General features: G+C 39.9%; 1 protein-coding gene and 1 long non-coding RNA gene across 2 annotated transcripts; one reads left to right on the top strand and one right to left on the bottom strand.

Annotated features, from left to right (window-relative positions):
- Positions 1 to 1178: 1178 nt before the first annotated feature.
- On the top strand, positions 1179 to 22488 carry LOC106955195 (uncharacterized). Its single transcript, XR_001426520.1, has 3 exons — positions 1179 to 1326; positions 4954 to 4958; positions 22478 to 22488. It is a non-coding gene; the product is annotated as an uncharacterized LOC106955195 (long non-coding RNA).
- On the bottom strand, positions 13157 to 18197 carry LOC106955192 (ras association domain-containing protein 10). Its single transcript, XM_015045217.1, has one exon. It carries the CDS (start codon positions 17816 to 17818, stop codon positions 16373 to 16375), a length of 1446 nt encoding a protein of 481 aa, XP_014900703.1. The 5' UTR covers positions 17819 to 18197; the 3' UTR covers positions 13157 to 16372.
- Positions 22489 to 24594: the final 2106 nt, after the last annotated feature.

Raw genomic sequence — 24594 nt, 5'->3', positions numbered from 1 at the left:
TGCACACGTATCCAATAGCACCCACCTCTGGGAACACATTTGAGAGTTCACACACATTTGCACAATGCTGCAGCCTGTCAACTCTTCTATTTTCTTCCTTCCTTCTAGGAACATTAAATGTTCCAGTGACAAATTGTCAGCGGAATGTTCCCAGAATGCGTTCCAATCATTCTCACACTGGCAAAGGCATTCATACAAAGAAACGGAGATTGATCAAACAATCTAATCTGGTACCACTCCAGAAAACACAGGTTTGTTTGCCTTTGACAGGAACGAGGAATGTGAGGTCAAGGTAGTACTAGGTAGTGTGTGTGTGTGTGTGTGTTTGTGTACTGACTCCTGGTTGCTGTTTAACTCAGAGTTTACATGTTGTCTCGGGTGGAGCGCAGTCGGTCTCCATTCTCTTGACTCGATCAACCTTGGACAATCTTTACAAGTCAAAAATAATATATGTGTTAATACTAACACTGTGGAGCTCACAAGCGTTAAAATCTCAGATTGTTAAAATCTCAGATTTTTGATTATACTTGCCTTTAATCCTGTACAATTCAACAGAAACACAAATCTGTGAAAGATCTAAAACATGCATTTAAAAAGCTGCTGTAGCTTTTTGTTCAGTTTCAGCGCTGAAAATCTACTTAACCGTATATAAAATTAATCTAGCCTGAGGGTTTTTACTCTGCTTTCTTTAGTTAAAGTCTGCAGAAAAGTTGGAGCAGGAAAATGTTAAGCTATGTCATGAGAAGGTACCGCAAACTGTACAGCACTGAAACAATGAAGACAGTCAGTAGAAAATAAAGGGACTTCACTAAAAATTTATATTTTTTCAAAATTCACAAAAAATAAATCAATAAATTGAAATCTGCAAGGATTTCTATATGTGATAAGTGGTGTGAGACAAAAGCCTTTTCTGTCAAAGAATACATCCAGGCCTGGTTAAAATTTACCAAAACCATGTCAATGTCCTTTTTTTGTTTTGTTTTGTTTTTCTTTTTGCTTTGATGAAACCACACTTGATGTTTTTATGGCCTCAATTGTGAAAGATATGTTTAACACAGAAACATGGTGGTTGCATCTTCAGGATTTGGGTTTACTCAAAGGGAACTAGACTGTTCAAGGTGTCAAACTCTGGTCCTGGATGGCCACCGCCCTGCAACTTTTAGATGCAACTCTGCTCCACCACACCTGAGTAGAATAATTAGGTCATTAGCAAACCTCTGTAGAAATTATCTACACAAGAAGGAGGCAATTAAGCCATTTCATTCCAGTGTTTTGTACCTGTGGCACATACAAAATCTGCAGGACAGTTGGCCCTTGAGGACTGGAGTGTGACGCCCCTGCGGTAGACGAAATCAACTCTTAAGGGATCGGTGCACCTGATGTTTTGATCCCATAATATCAGTTTTGTTTAAGATCCCCAGTAGCCGTTGTTGTGACCGTGACTACCCTTCCTGAGGTCCAGGTGTCTGTTAGGATGCTAAATATGAAGGGAAAAAAAAAAGGTCCAATTTAACAAAATAATAACTGAAAAATAAAGTTGCTATAGTCCAGAACTAAATCAAAGAACATTTGTGGGTTCACTTGAAGAAGGCTGTGGATAGGAGAATTTGCAATGTAGAGAGGCAAATATGTGAGATTCTGGTTACTCATACTAAAAAGTTTTAACATTGGAATTGAATTTTGAATTAATTTGGTGTGCATGCAGGAAAAGTATTACATTTTCAAGGAGGTAGTATATTGGGATCAGGCACCTGAAGGTGTGAGTGACGGCTTCATAAGTGGAGGATTGTTATCAGAAAATTACTGCAGTTTTCAACTGTTATGAAGATGGATGGACGTCAGGAAACATAAAGGATGCATCAGGATGCAGGGTTTTTGTTGTAGGTTTGCATGAAGCGAATCGCTTACAATTAAGGCTGAACATAATTATTCAATAATTAATACTGATTCTGGAAAAAAATATTTGATCACCAGCTGTACAGGTTTTTTTTTTTTTTTTTTTTTTTTTTTTTACCAGCTTGAAGGTGATGCATTTTGTTCCACTCTGCTTGACCTGCCCAGCCCAACTGGAAAACTAATTACTAAAATAGATAGGCGGATGTCCTTCCTGTGCTCCTAGAGTGATGTGAGGACAAAACCAGTTTATGCCAGTTTTCCAAAGTACTTTTATCTTTTGTTTTCCCAGCAGGTGATGCACTGAGGCCGCGTTGGCCTGTTCTCGCTACCTGACCCGCACCAAAGTCCGCACCGTTCAGAAACGTCGAGTCCTCACCTCACATTCACACCTGATGTACGAGCAAACCGTGTGTTGTACTGAACTCTCACTAGACTGCTCATGGTTCTAATGGTCACTTCCAAAGGTAAATGTTAATTTAAATGATAATTAGTCAAATTCAGTCCTGTACAGTAACAGCAGTTGGCTCATAACTAAGTCGGCAGCTTTCAAAGTAAATCCCCCAGATCATGTGAAATAAGTAACGACTGTCATCTAATCCAGTTACAACTACTCCGTTCAAAGCTTCTTGTTTTCATTGGAACAGATTAAATGAAATCCTGTTGGTAACGCACGTTCTGTGTTGAAGTCTGTTGGTGTTTGTTTTTCCGACGTCACCAGCTGCAGTCTGTCTGTCTGTCTGGGTGACGAAGCAATCCTCATGAAATATTGATCATCTCCCTCCCTCCCTGCTGGCGTTTACGTTAATTGACAGGCAGGCGAGTGCAGAGGCCCCGACACTGAGATGACTGAGGTCGCAGAATAAAACGGAAAAGAACAGAACCGGCTCGTCGGGTTCATAAAAGTCAGGGCCTGGCTCCCTCCCCCATTCCTATATCAATCACGGTGGCTCATACTGCGTGTTTGTCATCTGCTCTCACGCTAGACTCAGTGCTTTTATCTTTCCTTCTGTTGTTTTTAAACTTTATTTACTTTGCAAGTAATGAGACATTCTGTGACTAAGAACACTTTTTGGGCCAATGGTCAGAACTGGGTTACAAATGCAGGATTGCTGTTACAGTAAAATGTCCTTAAAAACATTAATAATTAATATTTGCTTGATTTTTGAAAAGAAAAGTTAGACTTGAAAATGCACATTTTGTCTTGTATGTTAAGAGCTGGAGGACGAGATGACATGTCTGCAGTCCTGGCAGGCACCTGGCACGCTGAAACCCAGAAAAATAAAAAATAAAAATTATGTGCAGCACAACAGAATGACAGCAGCTCCCTCAGGTCGGAGAGCATTAAACGGATGGTTTATATTTTCTGAAGTGTTTCTGTTTTTGTTTTGATGCAACAGAAATTAGTTTTTCGGCTAGCGGCGTGTCACAGCAGAGTAGGTTTTTATCATCAAAAATCTTAACTCTCTTAACTTGAGCTACAGCTGGTTATTATACCGCATCAAAAAAGATTAACAACGGACGGATGAATCAATAAGTGTACTTTCCATCATCATCATTTTAGCATCTCCTTAATGTTCCCTGTGCAGAACAATAAAGTTCATTGCTATTATATTCTACCTTCAATGGACACAAAAACCACAACTGCACCTTATTAATTACAGATTCCTTTGTCATGCCTCACAGGATTAATAGCACCAGGTGCTTATTACACAGAATTTGTTTCGCACCTTTTTTGTCCCATAACTCTTACATGCCTCTTTATCCTGATAATTGGGATTTTCTCATCATTATTGATACATTTTTGTGAAACAAGAGTTCCTGAGGGCATCAAACCACAACTAACCTTCCTTTTGTTGGGGTTCACTGCTTTGCACATCAAGTATTATGTACATTCACAAGCCAAACTTCGGCCTGTCCTTACAACATATAGTAGACTAAAACATATCAAAAAGCAACATTTCAGAGCTCAATCTAAAGACGTTCAAAAGCTGATGAGAAACCAAGTCATTGACGTCGATCAGTCTGGAGAGGCTTTTGTAACCCAGAGTCCCTAAGGCTTTAGGGACTCTGGCCAACTTTCGTGAGAGCATTTATGTAAAAATGGGTAAAATGTGAAACAGTTGTGAATTCCCCAAGGAGTGGCAGTCCTGCCAAAATTACTCAGAGGGCATCAACCACTCATCCAACGTTAGCTGTAGTTAGTCAGAGTTAATATCAAGCATTGGAAAGACAACCATGGGAATTCATAAATTCTGCTCTAAACCAAAACGTTTGAAGGAGACATTTTGATCATTAGTTTTTGACCTTGCTTATATAGTAGGACAGCATTCTTTAAAATAAACCAGATTAAATTTAGGTTTTGGGGCTTTTCTCTTTTTTGTTCTTTTTTTCTCTTTGAAATGCTTTAGACATAGAATACCTGACAAGGGATTTTTTCTTTTTAGATAGATGCAAAATAACTAATAGAAAAACAAAACAAAATATTATGTGCATTGCTAAACGACATACAGTATATTGATGAGTTATGAAATCCTCCTTTCTCACGCAGAAAGGAAAATTCTGTGTGAACCAGCCCACTTTTTATGACTCAAAGAGCTGGTTCCTAATTGAGGTGTTTCTCTTTTTACAAGTGCTGTAATGACAAATGAAGCTAAAAATGCAAAGTGTGCAAGAGTGCTGTAAACATACCTTTCAAACAAGTTGGCAGCAGGGATTGAATTTAACAAGTCTGTTTTCATTTAACAAGATCAGAACTAGAATCCAACTAAAGCTGATTTGAGTTTTTATCATTATTTTCAGGGCCACCAATTGATTTCTTTGAAATGAAATGAAATGTCTGGGTTCGCTTGAATCAATCAGAACCACAATCTCGAGGTTCTCCATTGCTAAGTGCCACTGAGAACAAGCTGCGCGTTGACCACAGCCGCTGCACACTCATAAGGAACGAAGTGTAATGGAGATGCTCACCACTAGGGTGGAAGAAAACATTATGTAACGAGACTTGCAAGTGGAAAAGCGCCTAAAGTAAACGCAACACTTTTACTAGACGGGACGGAGCATCCGTCATCCTGCAATAACATCCACTGCGCCGTGGAAAGTTTTAGAAAAATTAAATCATCCGAATCTTGTTGCACTTATCCCTGTGGCAAAGGTTAAACAGGTTTCTGAGCAATAATGCTGCCAACGTACAAGATTTAATATCTTATGATGGACAAAGGGAGGTTATTGAAAACAACAGAAAGCAAACACACAAGTAGCTGTAAGCTACATTAATACATTTGTTTTGTTAAAAAAACAAATGTATTTGTTTTTGCTATCCGTTTGTTTTTGTCTTTGCTGTCCGTACTCTTAATTGTAAAAACTGCCAGTTCCACTGATATGAGTTGACTGGCTCAGTATTTCCAGTGCATATTGCTCTTCAAAACAAATTAATGTTTGCCTCATCAGCTTGTGAGTTAATGCAGTCTGACATCAGCTGAACAGCCCAGGATCTACAAGCTGTTGCTCTCTCATGATTTATGATCATAGTCGCACACTCACTTGTCAGAGGTTGGCTCTATTGTAGATGTAGATTTAGATGCATTGAGTTTGGGTGTTAGAACCTGTCTAAATAAATAATATTGCTGACAAGCACAATAAATCACAAGCCCAGTGGTTTTGTTACTCAGGGGTCAATGCTCTGCATAAGCTTCAAGGAAAGGTTAATGACGGAGGAGGGATTGGGGGGGAGGGCAGTTGCTGCTCTGTTCTCGTCCATGAAACACCACTGAACCTCCATGAACGCTAAATTTAGTTATTTTGCTGTTTTTCCACAATAAAATATTTTGATGTTTCTCAAATTTCTTGTTTCCTGTTAATGATTAAAATGAAAGTTTTTAGTTTACAATCAGAAGTTTATTTCTGATTGGATTTGAGATTTCTCTAAAGAAAATGTAATAAAACATAAAATGATTGTCAATTTAAAAGGATTTATTATTAATTGATTTAATTTTTTTTTTTAAATACTGCGCCAAATGATTTATATCCTTATTAAATTATTTTAAAAAGCCGATAAACTTGATAGTTGTGTTTGAAGCTGAGAGAGGACCTGTATTTGCTTGGAGAACATGCAAACTTCATACAGAGCAAGATGCTGTGAGGCATCTTTTTTTTTTCTTTTTTCCACATTGCTTTAAAGGTGTATTTGTGTAAAAAAAAAAAAAAAAAAGAGGAACGATGGATTTAATAGAATTTGGAATAATCAAATGTGGAAAAAGTGAAGCGCTGGGAAATCTTCCCAGATCCACAGCAGGATTTCCTCACTGAACATTTTAAAGTCTGCTCAAAGCATGCTTGATGCCTGTACAGAGGAGTGAATAGTGGACATATCACTCATCGTGGAAACTGACTCACACTAGCACAACAGTACAGCAACACGAAATCTTGGTAAGGTCAAACACATAATATCAGACTATCAGAGTTTCCCATCTGCCTGATACTGCCAACATAATTCTGTTAGAGATTTATTCAGGACTTAATTTGAACAGGGATAAGCTGCTGACAAGGTGTTTTAAATAACCAGCAACAAAAATTAAGCCGCATCTGTCAGCAGCTGTGTGACCGATGGTGTCCCCGACACTCACAAAGGCAGAGGGTAAATGAATGCTGATTGGTTGCAAAATCCCCCAATTTTCTTTTTCTAGATTTATGCTCTTGAATCCAAATTGCAGGCTGAAAGTTCGGCCAGCATTTAGATTACGTTTCCTTCTTTCCCAAACCTCCCATTGGATCTGTTTTAATATGACATGACTTTGATTTAGAAGGCAGACAAAGCTCAGTGTGGCCCTATGCTAGATCACAAACACAAAACACACACACACACAGTCCTGTCTGTCTGCAAGCTGTCATTGGGGATTAACTAAATCTCACGTGCACTCACACACACGCTTCAGAACGCTATCCTCTTTTGTCCAGTCTGGACAGCTGTTTGTGTATTCATGTCATCAGCCCAGGGGGGAAACACTTATTTAGTTTGCTGTGTAGTTGAAAGCCTTTCTTTGTTGTGTCGTGTTTTTTGAGTTGCAGTTTTGTTTTGTTTTTGTTTCTGATGAGATTTTCAGTTCACTCCACATAACAATGTTGCATCACAGCTCTGCTCTCTTGCTTTCATAAGCACTCCTGCATATTATAATAAAAAAAAACAATAAGCCTGACGACAAATACGTGATTAAAATATGCGTATGAAATGCATAATTTACTAAGTGAAGTCAATCACAAATCACAAAGATAACGTCTTCCATTTTGAAATGCAAAATGTAAAATATCTGTCAATTATAATTAATGTGTCGTTCATACTATTAATTACCCTCTTTTTGCGCACACATTCTTAATACAAGGGCTTTAACGTAACAGTGACCCAACCTTTCTGTCAATGAGACTTAAGATTTTGTATTTTCGAGATTATACAACCGTATTTGTAAGGTCGAGCACTGATGTTGGACGAAAACATCAGTGCCTCGCTCTGCTCTAGAACCTGGTTTTTACCAACCACTTCTGATCTTGCAAACAAATTCTATTGACAGAAGCTCCTGATATGATTGGGGGGTTCTGATGTTTTGCCTTGTTGTACACATCCCTACTTTTGAAAAAGCAAGAGTGGAGCTTGCCACACAGGAAGAGTTTCAGACAACGTAGACTGAGTTGTAACTCTGTAGATTCTTCTGATGGTACCAGTTGTTGAATGCAGGCCAATTTGATTTAAGTGCCACAACAGGTGACATTGTTTGTCTCGAAGAGATAAAAGGAACAAATGTATATGTCAAATGTAATTTCTGCCCTGGGATCCGTTTTATGATCGTGGAAAGATGTGTTTTATGATGGCTAAGAAATCTAACTCACAAAGTGCCTCCAAACATCACATGCTTCAACAAAACAAGTCACCAAGGAATAATTCCTGGGAGGTGCGGCCTATTCCCAGGAGCGGTTTAAAAAATCCCTATGAATTAAACGGATATGGGGCAACGATGTCCAAGCAGTCTAAGCTTGATTTCACTGATACAAATGCATCATTCGTGTACAGAGTTTCCCGTTGTAGAAGAAGAGAAGAAGGTGAGATTTGTCACTACAGAGGATACGTCTCCACTCCTCTAGAGTCCAATTTGACGCTTTGCATTGCACTGGATGTAGGGATTGGGTATAGCTGCTCAATCGTGGAAACCCTTTTATGAACCAGTTCTGAAGATCATATGACGTTTGTAAATCTGTCACATTTGACTTGGCAGAAAGTTCATGACCTGTACATGCACTCTGGGCTTTCTCTGAGTTTACATGGCCTACTGCTTTGTGGCTGAGTTGCTGCCATTCCCAATAGCTTCTTTTGTGGTTCTAGTAGCACTAAGTGCTGATCTGGGAATAACCAGTGAGGGAATTTTTTACTGGACTTATTGCTATGATGGAACCACACTGGAATTCACTGAGCTCCTGAGGGCGACCCATAGTTTCAAAACTGTTTGTAGAAGCAGTCTGCATGTCAAGCTGCCCTGTGGCCATTAACACGATTAGGACACCTGGATCCAATGATTTGGCTTAGGGAATCCTTTTGGCCGTACAGTGCATGTATACTGTCCATGTGACCATAAGCGGTTGGCTGAGACTGGACCAAGATACACACAATGACCCTAACTTCCCAGCAGCTTGTGTTTACGAGTCTGATTATATAAACCGTGGTGTTATTTGGTGTGAGCAGCTGCTGCTAACTAGCCTCACACCACCCATCACTGTTTCTGCCAAACAAAACACCAGGGGGTCTGACACTCTCGCACACACATAAAAATCATCAAACAAGGTTGCATAATCTATCTGCATCGCTCTTTCTTTATCTTTGCTCCTTTTAATTTTGCTCACACATGCATAGAACGGATTTCTTCCAGTCTAAATGTTAACTTGCATCATTTCCAGTGTTTTGACTGAAATGAATGGTCTCCCAGTGCGAGTGCCAAGCATGGCACCAAAGAGGTTAGAAACACAATAGCTTGTTTGGAGAATGGGTTGGAAAAAGAGTCGCTGCAGACAGGGACACTGTTTGTGTTTTAGCCACGGTGTAAAATAACACTGAACTCTTTCGAGGGTGGGTGACTTATTCTGCGGTAGAGCAGAAACAAAGTTCCTCTCACAAATGATTCATGCATGTTAGGTATTTTTACATAACCAGCACAAGGTACAGAACAGTTTAAAATTGTTAAAAATCTGAAAACTGTGGAGCAAATTTGGACTTAGTTTCTTTACTTTTATACTCTTAAATAAAATCTAGAGCAACCATTTGCTTTTAGAGAGAACTTAGCCAATTGCTTCTGTGTGTAACTTAATCTCAGTATAAATCTAGATGTTCTGTGAATGCATTGGAGGTTTGTCAGAAGTTTGCTAATGTTAGAGAACATAAGGGAACAAACACAAAGTGAAAAACCTGGCAAGACTTGACCACCTAAACTGAGAAACTATTCAAAGAAAAGTTTTGATCAGAAAAGCAGCCAAGATGTCTCTGTCCACAGAGCGACTGAGTTGTGCATTCCCTTTGTCTGGCCTCCCGAGAAGATTGGCAGGACGAAAGCTGCCAATCTGAAAGTTGAAAAGATCGTCATTTTAAGAAATCCTATTTGCAGTTTGCCACAAGTTGCACAACTCGTGTAGATGACACAGCAAACCGAGAGACGGTGATAAAAGCTTGATCAGACGAACCCTAAAAGACTTGCAGCTGTAATTTCACCAAAAGGTTTCTTCAGTATTGACTTAGATTTTATAAAACATGAACGCCGTGGATACTTTTACGTCCTCTTACAGTTGAGTTTGCAATTGTATTACGACAAAATCTGGAAAGATTTAAGGGGGGGAGGAATACTTTGCCAGTCACTGTAAGTGAAGAGGAGTTCTGTCGTGAGATCAGGAAGTGAAGAAGAATGACCTCATATTAAATGAACCTGACTATGTAACTGAACCAGGAGCTGTTACTGATGTCGCAGGAGAAAGTAGCTATCAGTTCCCAGCTTGGATCGCACTCAATGTTTTTCAGTCTGAAACAGGTAGATTAACAATAGAACTATCTATAGAACTGATTAGTACAAGAGTGAGAACCTGGAAGGGTTTAATAATGGAGTTATAATAAGTATTGGACAGCAGCAAGTGTACCGAGTGACATTATTCAGACAAGAGCGATCAGTGGGATGTCAGTAGACTGAACTCTGAGGTATAGTCCCTTTGGGGGACAAAAGTAAGTTTTGTTTTGGCATCTTCATCACAAGAGTCAAACTCTGTTTCAGCGGGTTTATGAAGCTCTTTGTTTTTGGATTTAGAAGATTTAAGGTGTTCAGTTTGTGCATTTTTGTTAAATGTTGAGCCGTTCCCCCTTCAACCACACAGTTCCATAAATATCTCCACTAATCGAGGTAATTCCCAGGTTCTGCTAGATAAACAAATGTACCTGCTTTCGTCTTTTAGTTGACAATTGACGTTTGACCTTCTTTCATCATTCAGTTGTTCGGGTTTTCCTTTCATTAAAAGTCGATGCTTAAGTAGCACTCTTTCTGAATGACACTTCAGCCCCTTTCAAGACTCCTACGGTATTTGCAGTTCATCCACTTTAAATACTTCAAAGAGCCGAGCTCCTTTCAGTCATTACAGTGTAACTAAACATCTAGTTGCGCTGACTCTGACATAGCTCAGAGTTTATGCTGGAAGCCAAATCCTCCTGCAGAGCTTTTAATTTAGTTGTCATTTTAACATCTTTGAGCTTCCCATGAGCACTTAAAGGGATATTTCAGGGTTTTTAATATGAGCCTTGGGTTAATTGCCAACAAAACCTGGCCACCCAGTAACAGCCAGTCAACCAGGGGCCAACACCAAAATAGGTTTCAGCCACCTAAAACAACTCCAGTCTCAAATTAGAGCTGTGAGGTCTGCACGGGGCTTTATTCAGGCAAGAATTTCAAGAATTTGAGTAGTTTTCCAGGAGTAGACCAGATCGGAGTTTTAAATGAAAACTTGTGGCTTAACATTGCCAAGGAGGCAAAAATTCAACCTCTCTGGACACTAACCATTGAAACTTGGAGCAGATGGACTACACGAGCAGAAAAACACACTGCAAGGAATAAAAAACTGAGGTATAAGTTTACACTGACTCGCCAAGACTGGACGTTGAGATATTAAAAAAAAGAAATTTTAAGATGAGTCTTGATTTCAACTGTGACATTTAGATGGTAGAATCAGAGTTTGGAGGAAACGACATGACATGAATATATCTAACCATTTGTTAAAAGTTAAGGCTGCTGGTGGTAGTGGTGGTATAATAGTTCAAGTGAAGCATATTTTCTCACCACACTAGTTGCTGACCGTCTCTGTGCATCCCTTCAGGAAGTGCTCCCATCTTCTGTTGGCTACCTCTAATTGGGAGATGCAGCATGTCACAAAGCTCATATAATCTCAAATTAACTTCCTGAACGTGATGACGAGTTCACTGTACTCTACTACTCCTCTACGGTCACCAGTTCTCACTCCATTGGAGCTCCTCTGGAATGTGGTAGAACTGGAGATTCACATCAAGGATTTGCGATACACAATTATAGTGTAATGCTAACATGTCAATGTTGACCAAAACCTCTGAGGAATGTTTCCAAGGCCTTGTTGAGTTTGTGTCATGATGAATCAAGGAAGGTCTGAAGTCAAAACAAGTACCGACGTTGTATTGACAAGACAGACTTAAAAATGTGACTAATGAATATACATTTCTTAAAGATTGGAAATTTGTAGCCAACGTTGTGCCCTTTTTGAATCTAGATACAAAAGAACATGCAAAAGAGTTGCTAATATAATGACGATTTCCTGTTATTTTTTTACGAAAAATCTATTCTAGGATGTGGGTGAGTTTAACCAAAACAACCATTTGAAAGGATTTATTAACAAAAACACAGATGAGAAGTATATGAATTGATCAATAGTCACTGTGAATCATCTTGTGGAAAGTAAGTTCAATTAAATAATTAATTTTATTTATTTTTGAGTGACTGCACAAATGCGAAAGGGGGAATGACCAAAATTACTAACACCTATTGCTCTGCAACTAGCCAAAACCTTGCTCCGTCCAACTCTGTTGATGCAATACATGTATGAAGAAAACCTGACACCATAGCAACAAATTGGACAACAGGAGAGCATACTTCTAAAGTGGAACAACTGACCCCTGAGGAACAGACGAAGGGGATGCGTTACTGAGTTGTAACATGAGCCGTACAGTTCAGTTCTGTACATTTACGTCTCTGTTTCAACTTCTCATAATTAATGCAAGAGGATTATGCAAGAGCAATCACCGAGCAGCGATTCAACACAAGCAGGCATAATGAGTGAGACGACACGGCAGGAAAGGAGTGGCACAATACAGTATGTCACACAAACAAGCCAGAGATGCACACCTTGTAAACGTCAGCCCCTGCAGCCATGATGTATGCAAATCATTTTTCCATTTAAAAACACACACAAGCAAACCATTTAAAAAAAATCAGGGGGTTGTCCGTGAAGCTCTGCGTCACAGAGATCCGACGCAGTCTGCAAGAGCATGGAATTTGAGTTCACTGTTTTTTAGCTCTGGAAACGTATAGAGGATGAGAAAATGTTTTCATTATCAGAATTTGTCTAAAGACTATGCCCCTCCTCCTTTGTGCTGATTTCCTTGTGTTCTTCCTTCCCTCCGTCCTTCTTGATACAATTTTCTAACCTCCTTGTGCTTCATTTCCTTCTTTCATTCCTCCCTTCCTTATGACCTTGGTTCCTTGCTTTCTCATAACCTTCCTTCATTGTATCTTCCCCCTTACTTTGTTGTGTCCATCCTTCTTTTCTTACCTTTGCTCCTTCCTTGTCTTTTTTTTTTGCTTCTTCCCTGGTGCCCTTCTTTTGTTTATTCATATGTCCTTCCTTTCTCATAGCATCCTCCTTCCTTCCTTGCCTCCTTTTCACTTGTTTTTTTTTGTTGTTTTTTTGCAGATTACATATGTAAACCCTGCATGCCATATAAATATTTTTCATAAACTTTGAATGAGCTGAAGCATTTTACATTTTAAGCTGAACACAAAAACCTGGGAATTCCAGAAAGTTGGTTCTTGCAAAGGGGGGGAGTGTTTTCATATGAACGCGTCGGATCCCTGAGGTCATAATGAATAAAATGAGACACAAATTCAGATGTTGCCGTTTATTTCAACTCTAACAGCTGAGTGGTGATATCCTTCCTCCACAGTGAATGTGTTTGTTTTTTTTTACTTCAGAGTTACTAAACTAGGTGGCAAATATATAGAAAAAGAAATATGAATGTCAGTGAGATGCCAAAAGAGTCCCTGATCAAGAGACATAAATTAGCTCATTTTTGGTAACTCCACAGGAACAGTATCATCTTTTTTTTTTTTTAAATCTAATCGTCACAAAAATAATATTGCTCACATTTACAGTTGAACAGTCAGACATATAAGTTTGACAACACAACATCCTGACGACATACAAAGTAAATTATGTTTTTTTTTTTTTGTTTGTTTTTTTACTGAAGTAAGACCTTAAAGTGATGAATCACTTCTGCTGCGATGCTTGTTGTCTGTGCAGGTCTCAGAGGAGCCAGCTCGGCTGGAAATCACAGCGAACACTTTTCTGCAGCATCTATTCTCAGGGTTAAAAAAAAAGTGAACCATAGCTGAAAATAGTTCTCCTTAATGTCACAGCGTTCAGACATGCAGCAACTGCAGGATTACTAAATGGGTCTGTTCTAGAAAGCATCTCGAAAGTCCAATTCTCTTACAGGTGTTTGAACTCGCAGAAGGACTTGCACGTGCAGCGGCGTAAGGATTCAGACGCAGCGTTGCTCCTGTAAGTCAGTGTAACAGTTTCCGTCGTGTCAGTCTGCTCTAAACTAACGTCCCAAAATGTTCACGTGGGTCTGCTTACGACACACTAGATAACGAGCGCGGAGACGTGCCGTCTCACTGCGCGCTACACAACATTTCTGTGACAAAAGGAGCAACAATTCTTTGACCTGAACCTTGATATATATATATATATATAAAAAAAAAAAAAGCCTTGCCTTCTTGGCCCACATTGATTATGGTGGACTAAGAAGCTTTACATGGAAACAAAGCCCTTTAGAGCAACCGAACTGATGTTACAACAATAATCCAAAAACGGATTTAAAGGAGCGCTGCGCCAGTTTCACCCACTAGTGTTCAACGTCGGGAGAGCTAAAACCAGTCTGGAAAAAAATAAATAAATAAATAAAATAAAATAGGTGTATGATGTGTTCCGTCTCCATCGGCCCGATGACGTCATCGGAGGGATCTAAAGTTGATCCGACAAACCGTGACGTGGGATTTAAAAAGTTAGGCAGAGGGTCTTCTGATCGAAGGTCTCAAAATCGTGAAATGTAGGATCCACAGTTTATGGATCTTAATGGGGGGTAGATATGAGATCTCTGCTTCAATCACTAGCAATCTGTTTCATTTTAAACCTTTTCCTTTGCTAGTCACGAATGGTTAGAGACAATTTACAATATAGTTGAACTGAACTAGGTTGAATATGCTAACTTTTTACAATTAATATAAAAATGACCAACTAGATCAACTCTTAACCACGGTGAACTTATATATGAGATAATTATTCACTATAGTGATGGGAGAAATGTGGGGAGGAAGTTAAGAATTTACAAAAAATATTTATTTTGTGATGGTAATAAATTAATGAAAGCAATTGTTACGATTGTTGCATGCTTTTGCTGTTTTGTCTGTTTTTCTACTTTAATCTCTGTTGGTCTCTGATAAAGGCTGTGATTCAGAATATGATCAAACCCAGGCACTGTTTACCTGTCTAGTTTCATGTCTTCATCTAATAAGTGTTTAGTTTTTATTGAGTTTTGGATGCATTTAATGACCAGGGAATATAATCTGACTTGTTAATTGACCTGCCAGTCACCGATCAGAGCTCACTAAAGAAAAATGTCCCAATTGCAAACTGTGATTGGACTTGAATTTGTATTTTTTTACACTTTTTTATCATCCCATATAACATCATTAAAATATATGTTCAAAATATTGATCATCACTAGTTTATAACTTTTTTTTTTCCTTTTACCTTTTGATGAAATTCTATTCCTTTTGTTTCCTGCATAACTTTAATGATGGAAATAAAAGCAAGGAGACACCTTCTTTTTTGGATTAAGATGATTTGAGATATAAATTTAGCTATAAAATATGCAGAATTTAATTCTTGCTTTTCTTTTTTTTTAAGAGTGAAAGGTTCTTTGGCATACTGTGTCAAAAAATAAGTGTTTAATTTTTAGACAGTTGACCAGTAAAAGAGGCACATTAATAAATAAAGAAAAATAAATTTATGATTAAACATGGGCCATTGTCAAGGTTGTAAAATGTTTCAAAACCTCTAAAACTGATTCAAAGTCCTTTTATTAAGAGACCAGAGAAAGTGCCAGAACCACTGGAGTTTTCTCTCCCAACACCTGTTACTGCCCAAAACCAGTCAGCTGGCTAAAAGAAAGGCTCTCAGCTTTCTCAATGCTAATAAGAATGTAAAATTTGGTAGTTTGTTAGTATTTCTGCACACAAAAACTAACTTTAAGTCCAAAAGGTGGTTATTAGGTTGTTTTATTTTTCTATTTTTACTGAATCTACGCTTTGGAGTCAAAATATGTAGAAGTAAGGTACTTAAATACCTTGTTTGAACAGCAGTAGGGTAAACTTTCTGCTTTAAGTAAAATAATTTAAGTCAGGTGAGCATTCTAAGAGAACCTCATATCTATCCCATAATAATCTGTTACCCAAAGAAAAATAGACACAAAAAAAAAATAATAATTACGTGAACCTTCAGTTTTGCTTAGCAGGATATGTAAACAATGGTGTTTTTATTCAAATTTGTGAAACTTACAAGTTTGTCTTTCCAAAGTTTCCACCATTCAGAATATGAAACAGCAAGTGGTGATTTGTTTACTGTTATTTTGAAATGACTGTTTTCTTTGGATCTGTTTTTATCACCTTTGCAGCTGACATGCCAATATATCTTGAAATAAACATCACAGCCGATTTTGACTCTTACATCAAAGCTGCTGTCCATCGCCATTATAGCACACTGTGAACTGTGATCATGTTCATCTCAGCACTTGTTACAGGACAATGGATTCTAAGCTAATAGTTATAACACTCCTCCAGGCTACTTCTTCTAATAAATTATGCTATTTTGACCCAAGATGGAGGCCAGAGATCAGCTTATGGAGCAGCACATCTTACCAAGCCTCTACTACACATGCTTTCCTGTCTAAGCTTACAGAGATTATTGCTGTAGAGTTGCAGTGTCACACAGAGATGTGTTTTTTATATATATTTCAGGAAGCCAAGGCTGATTTCTCTCGATGCCACTGAGTTTGTCTCACTGAACTGCATAAAAACCTAAGATGCTGCGACACAAAGATGCATTACACCAGTGATTCACACACGGGAGGGTTGTCGGAGTCCTGGCTGTGCATTGAGCTCAGGCCCGTGTCCGAATCCTCATCATTGATGCTGCAGGCTTTTGACAGACCTCTAGCCTGCTCCACCCAACCCGTGCTCTGTTCCACTGACCCCGGGTCAGCCTCTGCACGGCTCACAGGCAGTTCTTCCTTTTCATCGTCAGTCAATTGTTTGTTCGCCTGCTCCAGCTCCATGGTCTCAACTTTGGCAAGCAGGTCCAACAGTTCGCTCTCTTTGGTTTCCCAGAGTGCCAGACTCAGGTCCAGGTCCCCTCTGATGGCGTCCAGGTCCGTCTTGAGCCTCAGGCCGATGTACAGACTCGTGTCCAGCTGGGTTTTTATCCTCTCCTCCTCCAGCAGGAGCTCGTTCTCTGACAGGCTCTCCACATCTGGCTCCACGGCTGGATCCGAGGGCTCGCAGAGGCTCATCTCCTCCGCGGCGCTGTCAGTGTCCTGCGCATCTTCCGACGCTCCCTCGTCCCGCCGCCGCCTCATCCAGCGCCGGTTCAGCTCCTCCTGGATCTCCCCGGTGATGCTCTCCACCAGCGCCTCCCGCTCCGTCACTTCCTCCTGCAGCCGCACCACCTCCTCGCAGCGGCGCGCGTACTCCTCGAACTGCGCCAGCGCCTCCGCCGTGCAGCGCACGTCCTGGCGCTCCGCTTTGCGCTTCCCGTCCGCGGATGGAGCCGGGCTCTCCGCGGAGGACTCCACCATGTACGTGTCCTGCACGTAGTTCACCCCGTGTCTCTTGATGCGGTCGAAGTGCACTTTGGCCTCGTACCGCTCGATCTCCCGGTCCAGCTCCTTGATTCTCTGGATCTGCTGCCGGATGGTGTGATCCTGCGAGATCACCAAGTGGACCAGGGTCTCCATCTTCTCCACTGAACTTTTATCCTTAGGTACTGTCTGTTCCTTCTTTCTGTTCATTTTGTCCAACTTCCTGAAGGCCTTCCGGACGATGCGCCTCTGCTTCTCTTGGGACATGTTGGCAGCAGCCGCCGCGGCGACCCAGCAGCTCTTAGCGGTGCCCTTGAGCAGCCCACCCGGGCCGCCGCTCTCCCGGCTCGGGACGACCCGCGCCTCGGCGCTGCGGGGCCCGTTGTTGGGCAGCGAAGCTTCGCTCTTCACAAGGACGAACCGGACATTCTCCTGCTCGTCTCCCCAGGCGCTCCACAGCCGCAGGATCTTGGTCTTGTTGGGCAAAATCCTCTCGAAGCCCCTCCACTTCTCCACCACGCAGTAGGACTGCGGAGAGCCGGACAGCATCGCGGCTGCGGCGCCCTGCTGCAGGTTCTGGTCCTCCAGCAGAACCCTCACAACGTCGGCACAGGTGGTTCGTTTAGTCAGCCCGGAGATCAGCTTCTCCTCTCGGCAGACCCATACCGAGACTTTCCCCTCCTCGGGCTCCATCTCCAAAAAACACAGACAAGAAAGTTTCCCAGTGAATTTCTGCTACAGAAGTTTCTGTGTTTATATTAGTAATTCCAGTTGATGGGTTGCTGAAGCGCCTCCTCTGCTGATTTTAACTGATCATTGAGGAAAACCTGCATCTTCTTAAAGAATCATTAAAAGTTCTCAGCAAAAAATAAAAAAATAAATAAATAAAAATCATATCCCGTCCCGGTCCTTTCAGCGGTGTGTCTGCATGCCGGGTCCTCGTTCCTCTCCCCAGGGGCAGATTGCTGTTGCTCCGGAGAGGAGAGGAGGAGAACAGCGTCCTTGCGTCGGGACAGGCGGCTCTGATGTGCGGGACAGAAGCAGGAGGCTGCTGGAGCTGCCGGGACACGCCTCCCCCCTCCTCCTCGCTCTCTGCCCACTGATCATCCTACAGAAACCTCAGATTATCAGAGGTGCCTTTTGTTTCCGTTTGTTTTTAACTGAATAAATAAAAGCTGGCCTGTTTCAGGCTCAACACAGAGTTCATCATATCTTACTGCGGTGTTTTTATCGTTTCTTTTAATGCGTATTTACGGAACCCCGTCTCCGCCACTCTGGTTTAAAAATAATAAATAAATAATAACGGGATTCCATGCACATTAGTGGTGCACATAAAAAATAAAAAAAAAACATCCTGTGTGACAACTGTTAAAGTTAAGTAAATAAACTGTAGCTTCACAAAAAAAATAAAAATAAAATAAAATAAAATACTTAAGTAATACAATTGAAACGTTAATCTCATACAGGTTTATTACTCACAAAATGATCTGGTTGAGGTATTTCATTTAACCGATGATTATTTCTCACAACTAATAACAACTGAAAATATATTTTAATATCGAAGAAGATTAATAAAATATTTTCATACAGATATGTGTTTTAGCTTCACAGTTATTGGAAAAGCTGCTAACCAATCAGTCAGTCCGTGGAAAGTTTAGTGGAAAGAAAAACTTAATTGGAAAAAAATAAGGGGGAGGGGGGGAGTCACAACCAATGTTGAGAACCACAGTCTTGAAGGAATTGTGAGTCGATTGAAGGATTTCGGTGAGATTCACAAGGCGTGAACTGCAGCTCTAGTCATAGCCTCAAGATTCAACACACAGATGTATGCAGGGCACGGGCTATAATTGTCACATTCCTTGTATTCATTCATTCATGAGCACAAAACAATGCCAGAGTAATGTCATTTGGTATAAGGGCTACAGGCCTGTTCTTCAGTGCTTCAAAGTCCTTTTATTTTCAGCTGAAAGTAAATTGTGCATTTCATTTGGAAATCAAGACCCCAGAGTCTGACTGAAGAGAGCAGAGATGCAGAATTCAAGAAGCAAAGTGTCCAGTGTAAAGTTTTCACAGTCAGTGATGATTTGTGGAGCCACATTTGCCTGAGATGATCTACTTTTTTTTTTTTTTTTTTGCACAGTTCGAAGGTTGTTTAATCTCTTTTGGATAAATGTACAGTTATGCTTTCAAAACTGTTTTCTCAAGTAATGTCTTCATGTTCTCACTGGTATAGATTTATTGAAATTAGTTGCTAAATTAGTCAGTAGTACAAGATTTGGAGTGTTCTTTCATATACATGTTTTGTAAGAGCTTTAGCCGACTTCAATTTTAAATGACTAACCTGATGATTCTGGGTTAGAAGCAAATAAAGTAACATTGGATTGATGGGAAAACCTTAAATCTGCAGCGTGCATTGTTACGCAGCTTCATCTTTATAATCTTATCTCTGAATGTTTATCAGCTCAACTGAGCCGACTGAGAAGCCAAAGGAAGTCCATCTTTTACTCCCTGCAGAGCTCTCGCATAATATCTGAAACGGTAATCCGCTGTTTAAGAGCAGAATATGTTCTGCGTTAAGTGATCCGGCTCTGGTGTCTGTGTGCATCTATCCCCAACACGCAGCATTAATGTTTGTGTTCTGGAGCCTCTGCTCAGGCTGGGTTTGTTGGTAAATAAAGTGCTTAGAAAACCACCTGGGAATGTGAACACACATGCAGAGAGGGGAGGACGCATTCACATATCAGACACGGGCAGACAGTATTACCCAGAGCGGCGCGTGTGGAGCAGGCATGCATTACAAACAGTAGATTTGGATTAAGAGGATTGTCGTTGCTGCGTCTGGGATGTGTGTGTGTGTGTGTGTGTGTGTGTGTGTGTGTGTGTGTGTGTGGGGGGGGGTGTGTGTGTGGGTGTGTGTGTGTGTGTGTGTGTGTGTGCGCGTGTAGGTGTGTGTGTGCGTGCGTGTGTGTGAGAGAGAGAGTGAGAGAGAGAGCAGAACGTTTTTCCTGTCTTTGATCTCATTTCCTGTGAGGTCACACCATGTATGACCTGTGCATCTATTATTAGCTGTCAGGTTTGGAGCCTGAAATGTCAATAGAATAAACAAGACCAAGGAAGCAGACTTCATGAAGACTACTATCAGGCTGTCGAAGCTTAGTTGGTTAAAAATGTTCTAAAGTTGTTATTTTGTTGTTTTGTTATAAATGCTTAATTTAAAAAAAGTTCCGATTTTAAAAAAAAAATCAATCAATCAAAGCTAATATAAAAACATACACTCAGTTGCATAACATATTTGTCAGAAATTTGCTTACACTTGTTACAGTGAAAGTCTGCAAAGAAGTTGGTGTTTTAAATCTCACGTCATGAAAACAATGGAGTTCTAATTCTTTCGCTGTAGCGCACTCTGCTGTCAGAACAGGGCATTGCATGTCAGAAGAGATTCTTTCCACGAATCCGTTTCCTTCCACTCTAACCAACTCCAGAGTTTGTTTTGGTGTTTTTCTAATTTGTTTATTGAGTCTCAGTCTGGTTTCTACAGGATGCCTGGCTCCAGATGTTGGAGACAAGTTTGGACAAGGGTTTGGATAAGTAAATTTAAAGTAGTTGAGAACCATTCAAATGTTTTTTTTTTTTTGTTGTTGTTGTTGTTTTTTTCTCTAAATAATGAACGTGTGCTTCCAGTGAAAAGTTTGGTCCCAATTTCCAGTTGAATTGAATGAGAAGGTGTGTTCAAACTTTTCACTGGTTCCGTGTATAAACGTTGCATGTTGACTGCTTTTCTCTCTCTTTTTTCAATATTAGAATCTTAGTTTTAAATTTTATAATTAAATTTTTGTTGCTCTAAAAGGAACCCCAGGTTTTTTAAACACATCCTGAAGCATTTCAGTTTAGTGCAAATGATGCCTGTTTAAGTTTTTTTGATGATTGTACTTTGATTTTTTTTTTTTTTGCCGTTTTGTTAAAGATCAGGACAGTTCAATTAGAGATGCAGAGTATCTCTAAAGAAACACCGTGAATAAATAAACGGGTGTGAATAAATGTAGTGAAGTAAAATATTGACCTCCTTTATTCCTTCTAAATTTAAACCTAAAACACAATTCTGTAAATATACAGTAGTTCCAAGAAGAAAGCACGTAAAAATACATTAACTTACAAAAATGGTATCTAGTCCTTACCAGGTTCTTAAATTGTGTATAACTGATCTTAAGCATACAAAATAAAAAACACACACACACACACTTGATCAAGTCTGATTAAGTTCATTAATCTGGGAAAAGTTATAAGGTCGTGGCTATTTCAAGCTATTTGAGGTCCATCATTCTGCGTTTCAGTGAGATTATGTACAAGTGGAAAACATTTATGACAGCTGCCAGTCTTCCCAGGGGTGGATGTCTCCTCAGATTCATCCCAATGTCAGACCGTGCAACACTCAGAGAAAGGACACAAATACCCACAGGCCCCATCCAAGACTCTGCAGGCATCGGTTAGCGGGATAAAAATGAAAATTCATTAGAGTCAAACACAACGTCATCAGTTTTGCTGATGATAAGGGCTTGTTGACAGCCGCAGGACCTGGGCCACCTTGCAGTCATTAAGTCCACTGTAAAACTCCTCTGTAAACTAAAGAGTCAGACGTGAGAGAGCTGGAGCCTGCCTGGTCCAAACTGGTCATTAACACAACAGCTACTCCACAACAGATTAGCTGGAAAGGAAATCTTCAGCAAAGCCTCAGTCAAAGTCCGTCTGTCGTCGATGGAGAGAGGAAATATAGAAAGGTCGGTTGAATTAACACTTGTTTCTTATTCTATGAAATCTACGTGGGCTTCAACTTAAAGAAATGCTTTGAGTCACATTTAAGTCTTTTGGAACACCAGTGTTTGAGTTGAAAGAGAGTGGATTTCCCTTCTAGAGATCAATGTTGCTAATTTTCCCTTAATTTTAGAAAATATTAAAAAAGCAACGAATAAATAAAGCAAAGTCACAGTTTAGAACTGACAATTTATTTAAACTGAATAGCATATGCGTACAAAGTCTCTACAAAGCTAGAAAATATCTAACATACTTTTAGCCATATGAAGGGGATAAAAGTTACAAAGCAAAGATCAGACCCTGTGCAATACCAATACATACACACATATAACTAGTTTCTGGATTTTTTTTTTCCTTTTTTTTTCTCTAAATGTTCTCTCTTCTTCACAAAATAGGATAAACATCAGAATATCAAAGATATACACAACATCTGTAATAAAGGTTATTGTCACTTTCATACAAAGCACCTTCTGGAAACCCTCGGTGAACAGACAGACTCGCTGCACGGGCACCGGAGCGAAAAGTTTCAAGGCCATTTTGGAGCTGATTTACAGACAGGGATTTCTGTGCCACACGTGGTTCGGGATAGGAGATAAATGCCCCACTTACACACACACACACACACACACACACGCATACACACACACACGAGACGACATTAAGCACACGGACAACGATGACTGAGAAACTCCACAGAGACCTTCTGGCGTGGAGTATACACACACCGAGTCAGCCTCTAGTGCCGTTATGATTAGTAGGTATTCCACAGTGAACAGCTGAGCGACTGCTAACGGGCCTCTTTTAAGAAGTCACAGTTTAGAGAGGCCTGCTTCCTGCACTTCCTCCACAACTGAGATGTTAGGATGGGTCCAGGTTCATTTCTTTCGAGATAAAGCAGCTTCTAGCCTCATGCGGCCTCCCGCGACATCCGCTAGTCTGCTGTGTTTTGTCCCACGTCGCGACCGTCTTTGGTAAGCAGGCGGTAGGCTATGTCCAAACAGCATCAGCGGCTTCGAGGCCGCCTGCTAGGGTTAGCGCTCACGTGTTGCATGTCGACTCCGGAACAGAAAGACTCTTTTAGCCCGTCTGCAAACAAATTACTGCAGCGTGGGACGAAACTCAGTGAGGGTCGAAACCACAGAGGTCTTAGGGTTAACAGAGACAAATTTAAAAACAAAACAAAACAAAAAAAAAATAGAAAGAAAGGTCAGACTGGCTGGCTTTCAGATGTCATTGCAAATAATTATTTCAGCTTTGAGGCCTGTGCTGCATAGCACTGCATCTCCTGGACACTTCTGACCATCGCAGCTGGAAGCAACCATGTAACTCCTGTAAAGTTTTCTTTTTTTTAAAAAAACATTTACACTCTTCTGGTCCTTGTTTTTACATTGCATCTATTGTCGTCTTCAAATTTTGGTAGTTCAGCATTTGCTTGGTGGAAATGTTTTCAAATTGGTAAAAAAAAAAATAAAAATACACATTTGCTAAGTCTGTGAGGAATTTTAACACTCGTGAGCGTCTGAAGCAGCTTCCAATGAAACTATTCAGACACCTCAGGAAAATGTTTACTGCTTGCATGACTTGAGCTAACTCATGGTATCAGATGAATGTCTCTATTAGATCATATGCAGCTTTGATAGGAGTTGGTTCCTATATAATAAGCAAATAATTTATTAAATGTATATAATTATTTCCTTGCAGGATGTTTGTGGATGGAAATTTAGCTACATTATAGTTAAAGTGTGTTATAAGTGCACGGGGGAGATTAAAGCCTAGGTTTCCTGCGCTTTTGAACAAACTTTCTTTTATCCAAAGCAGCATGAATGGAAAAACTCCAACTTTTACTGTTATGGACAAATTTGGCAATGGCTCACCAAGGGATTGGGCCCAAAGTTTATGCTCTATTATATTTATTTCATTTTTTTACTATAGTCTATAAAATAATTTGGTTTATCAAATCTTTATTTTATACTTTGCATTTTTTAAAAAAGTGTTTCTTTTATGCTGTATAAAAAGGTTTTGGTTCTCTGAGCAGTTTTTCATTTTGATGGGACATAATTTACTCTGTTGCCACTGGATGTATTATTTATTTCATTATCTTTTTAGCTTTACTTCTGAGATCCTCATGTTTTAATTTGAACTACGTTCTCTTTCCGATCCAAACAAAATTTTGTTGCGCAGTTTAAAGAATCTGGCAATAATCTGGCATTTTTATGATACATGCACTGTACTGTAGTTTTGTGTTTGTGCCCAACTCTGCTGTCTTTTAGACTTTAAACCTTCAAAAGTGCCCTGAACTGAGTGGGTATGGGTTGTTTTCCTGTGTAACAATATACAACTATTTTAAATTGTTAGTTTTAAAAACGCTAAAATGTCCCATTATACTGTTGCTAGATTTTAAATTGTTACTGAGATGCCAGAAAGAGAGTGAAGGTGATCAGATGCTGATGTTTTCAAAAGTGTACACACCCGGGATATAATGCAAGACATTTTGACATGTTAAAGAAATTGATAAATCCTTTCAAAACCTTTTTCAGATCTAATCTGACGTTTACTCTGCACAGTTAAACTGAAAAACAGAGATCGCCGAAAAGATGTGAGAAAAACGCAAAAACAAATGGTTATATAATTATGCTTTGCAGACTTAAATGACCTTTTTG

The sequence above is a fragment of the Poecilia latipinna genome, unplaced genomic scaffold, assembly GCF_001443285.1.
Source record: "Poecilia latipinna isolate Pla-1442-1.1 unplaced genomic scaffold, P_latipinna-1.0 Scaffold714, whole genome shotgun sequence".
In the NCBI taxonomy this organism is placed as follows: Eukaryota; Metazoa; Chordata; class Actinopteri; order Cyprinodontiformes; family Poeciliidae; genus Poecilia; species Poecilia latipinna.
The sequence above is the reverse complement of the archived record's forward strand: the minus strand, read 5'-3'. Positions and strand labels throughout refer to the sequence as shown.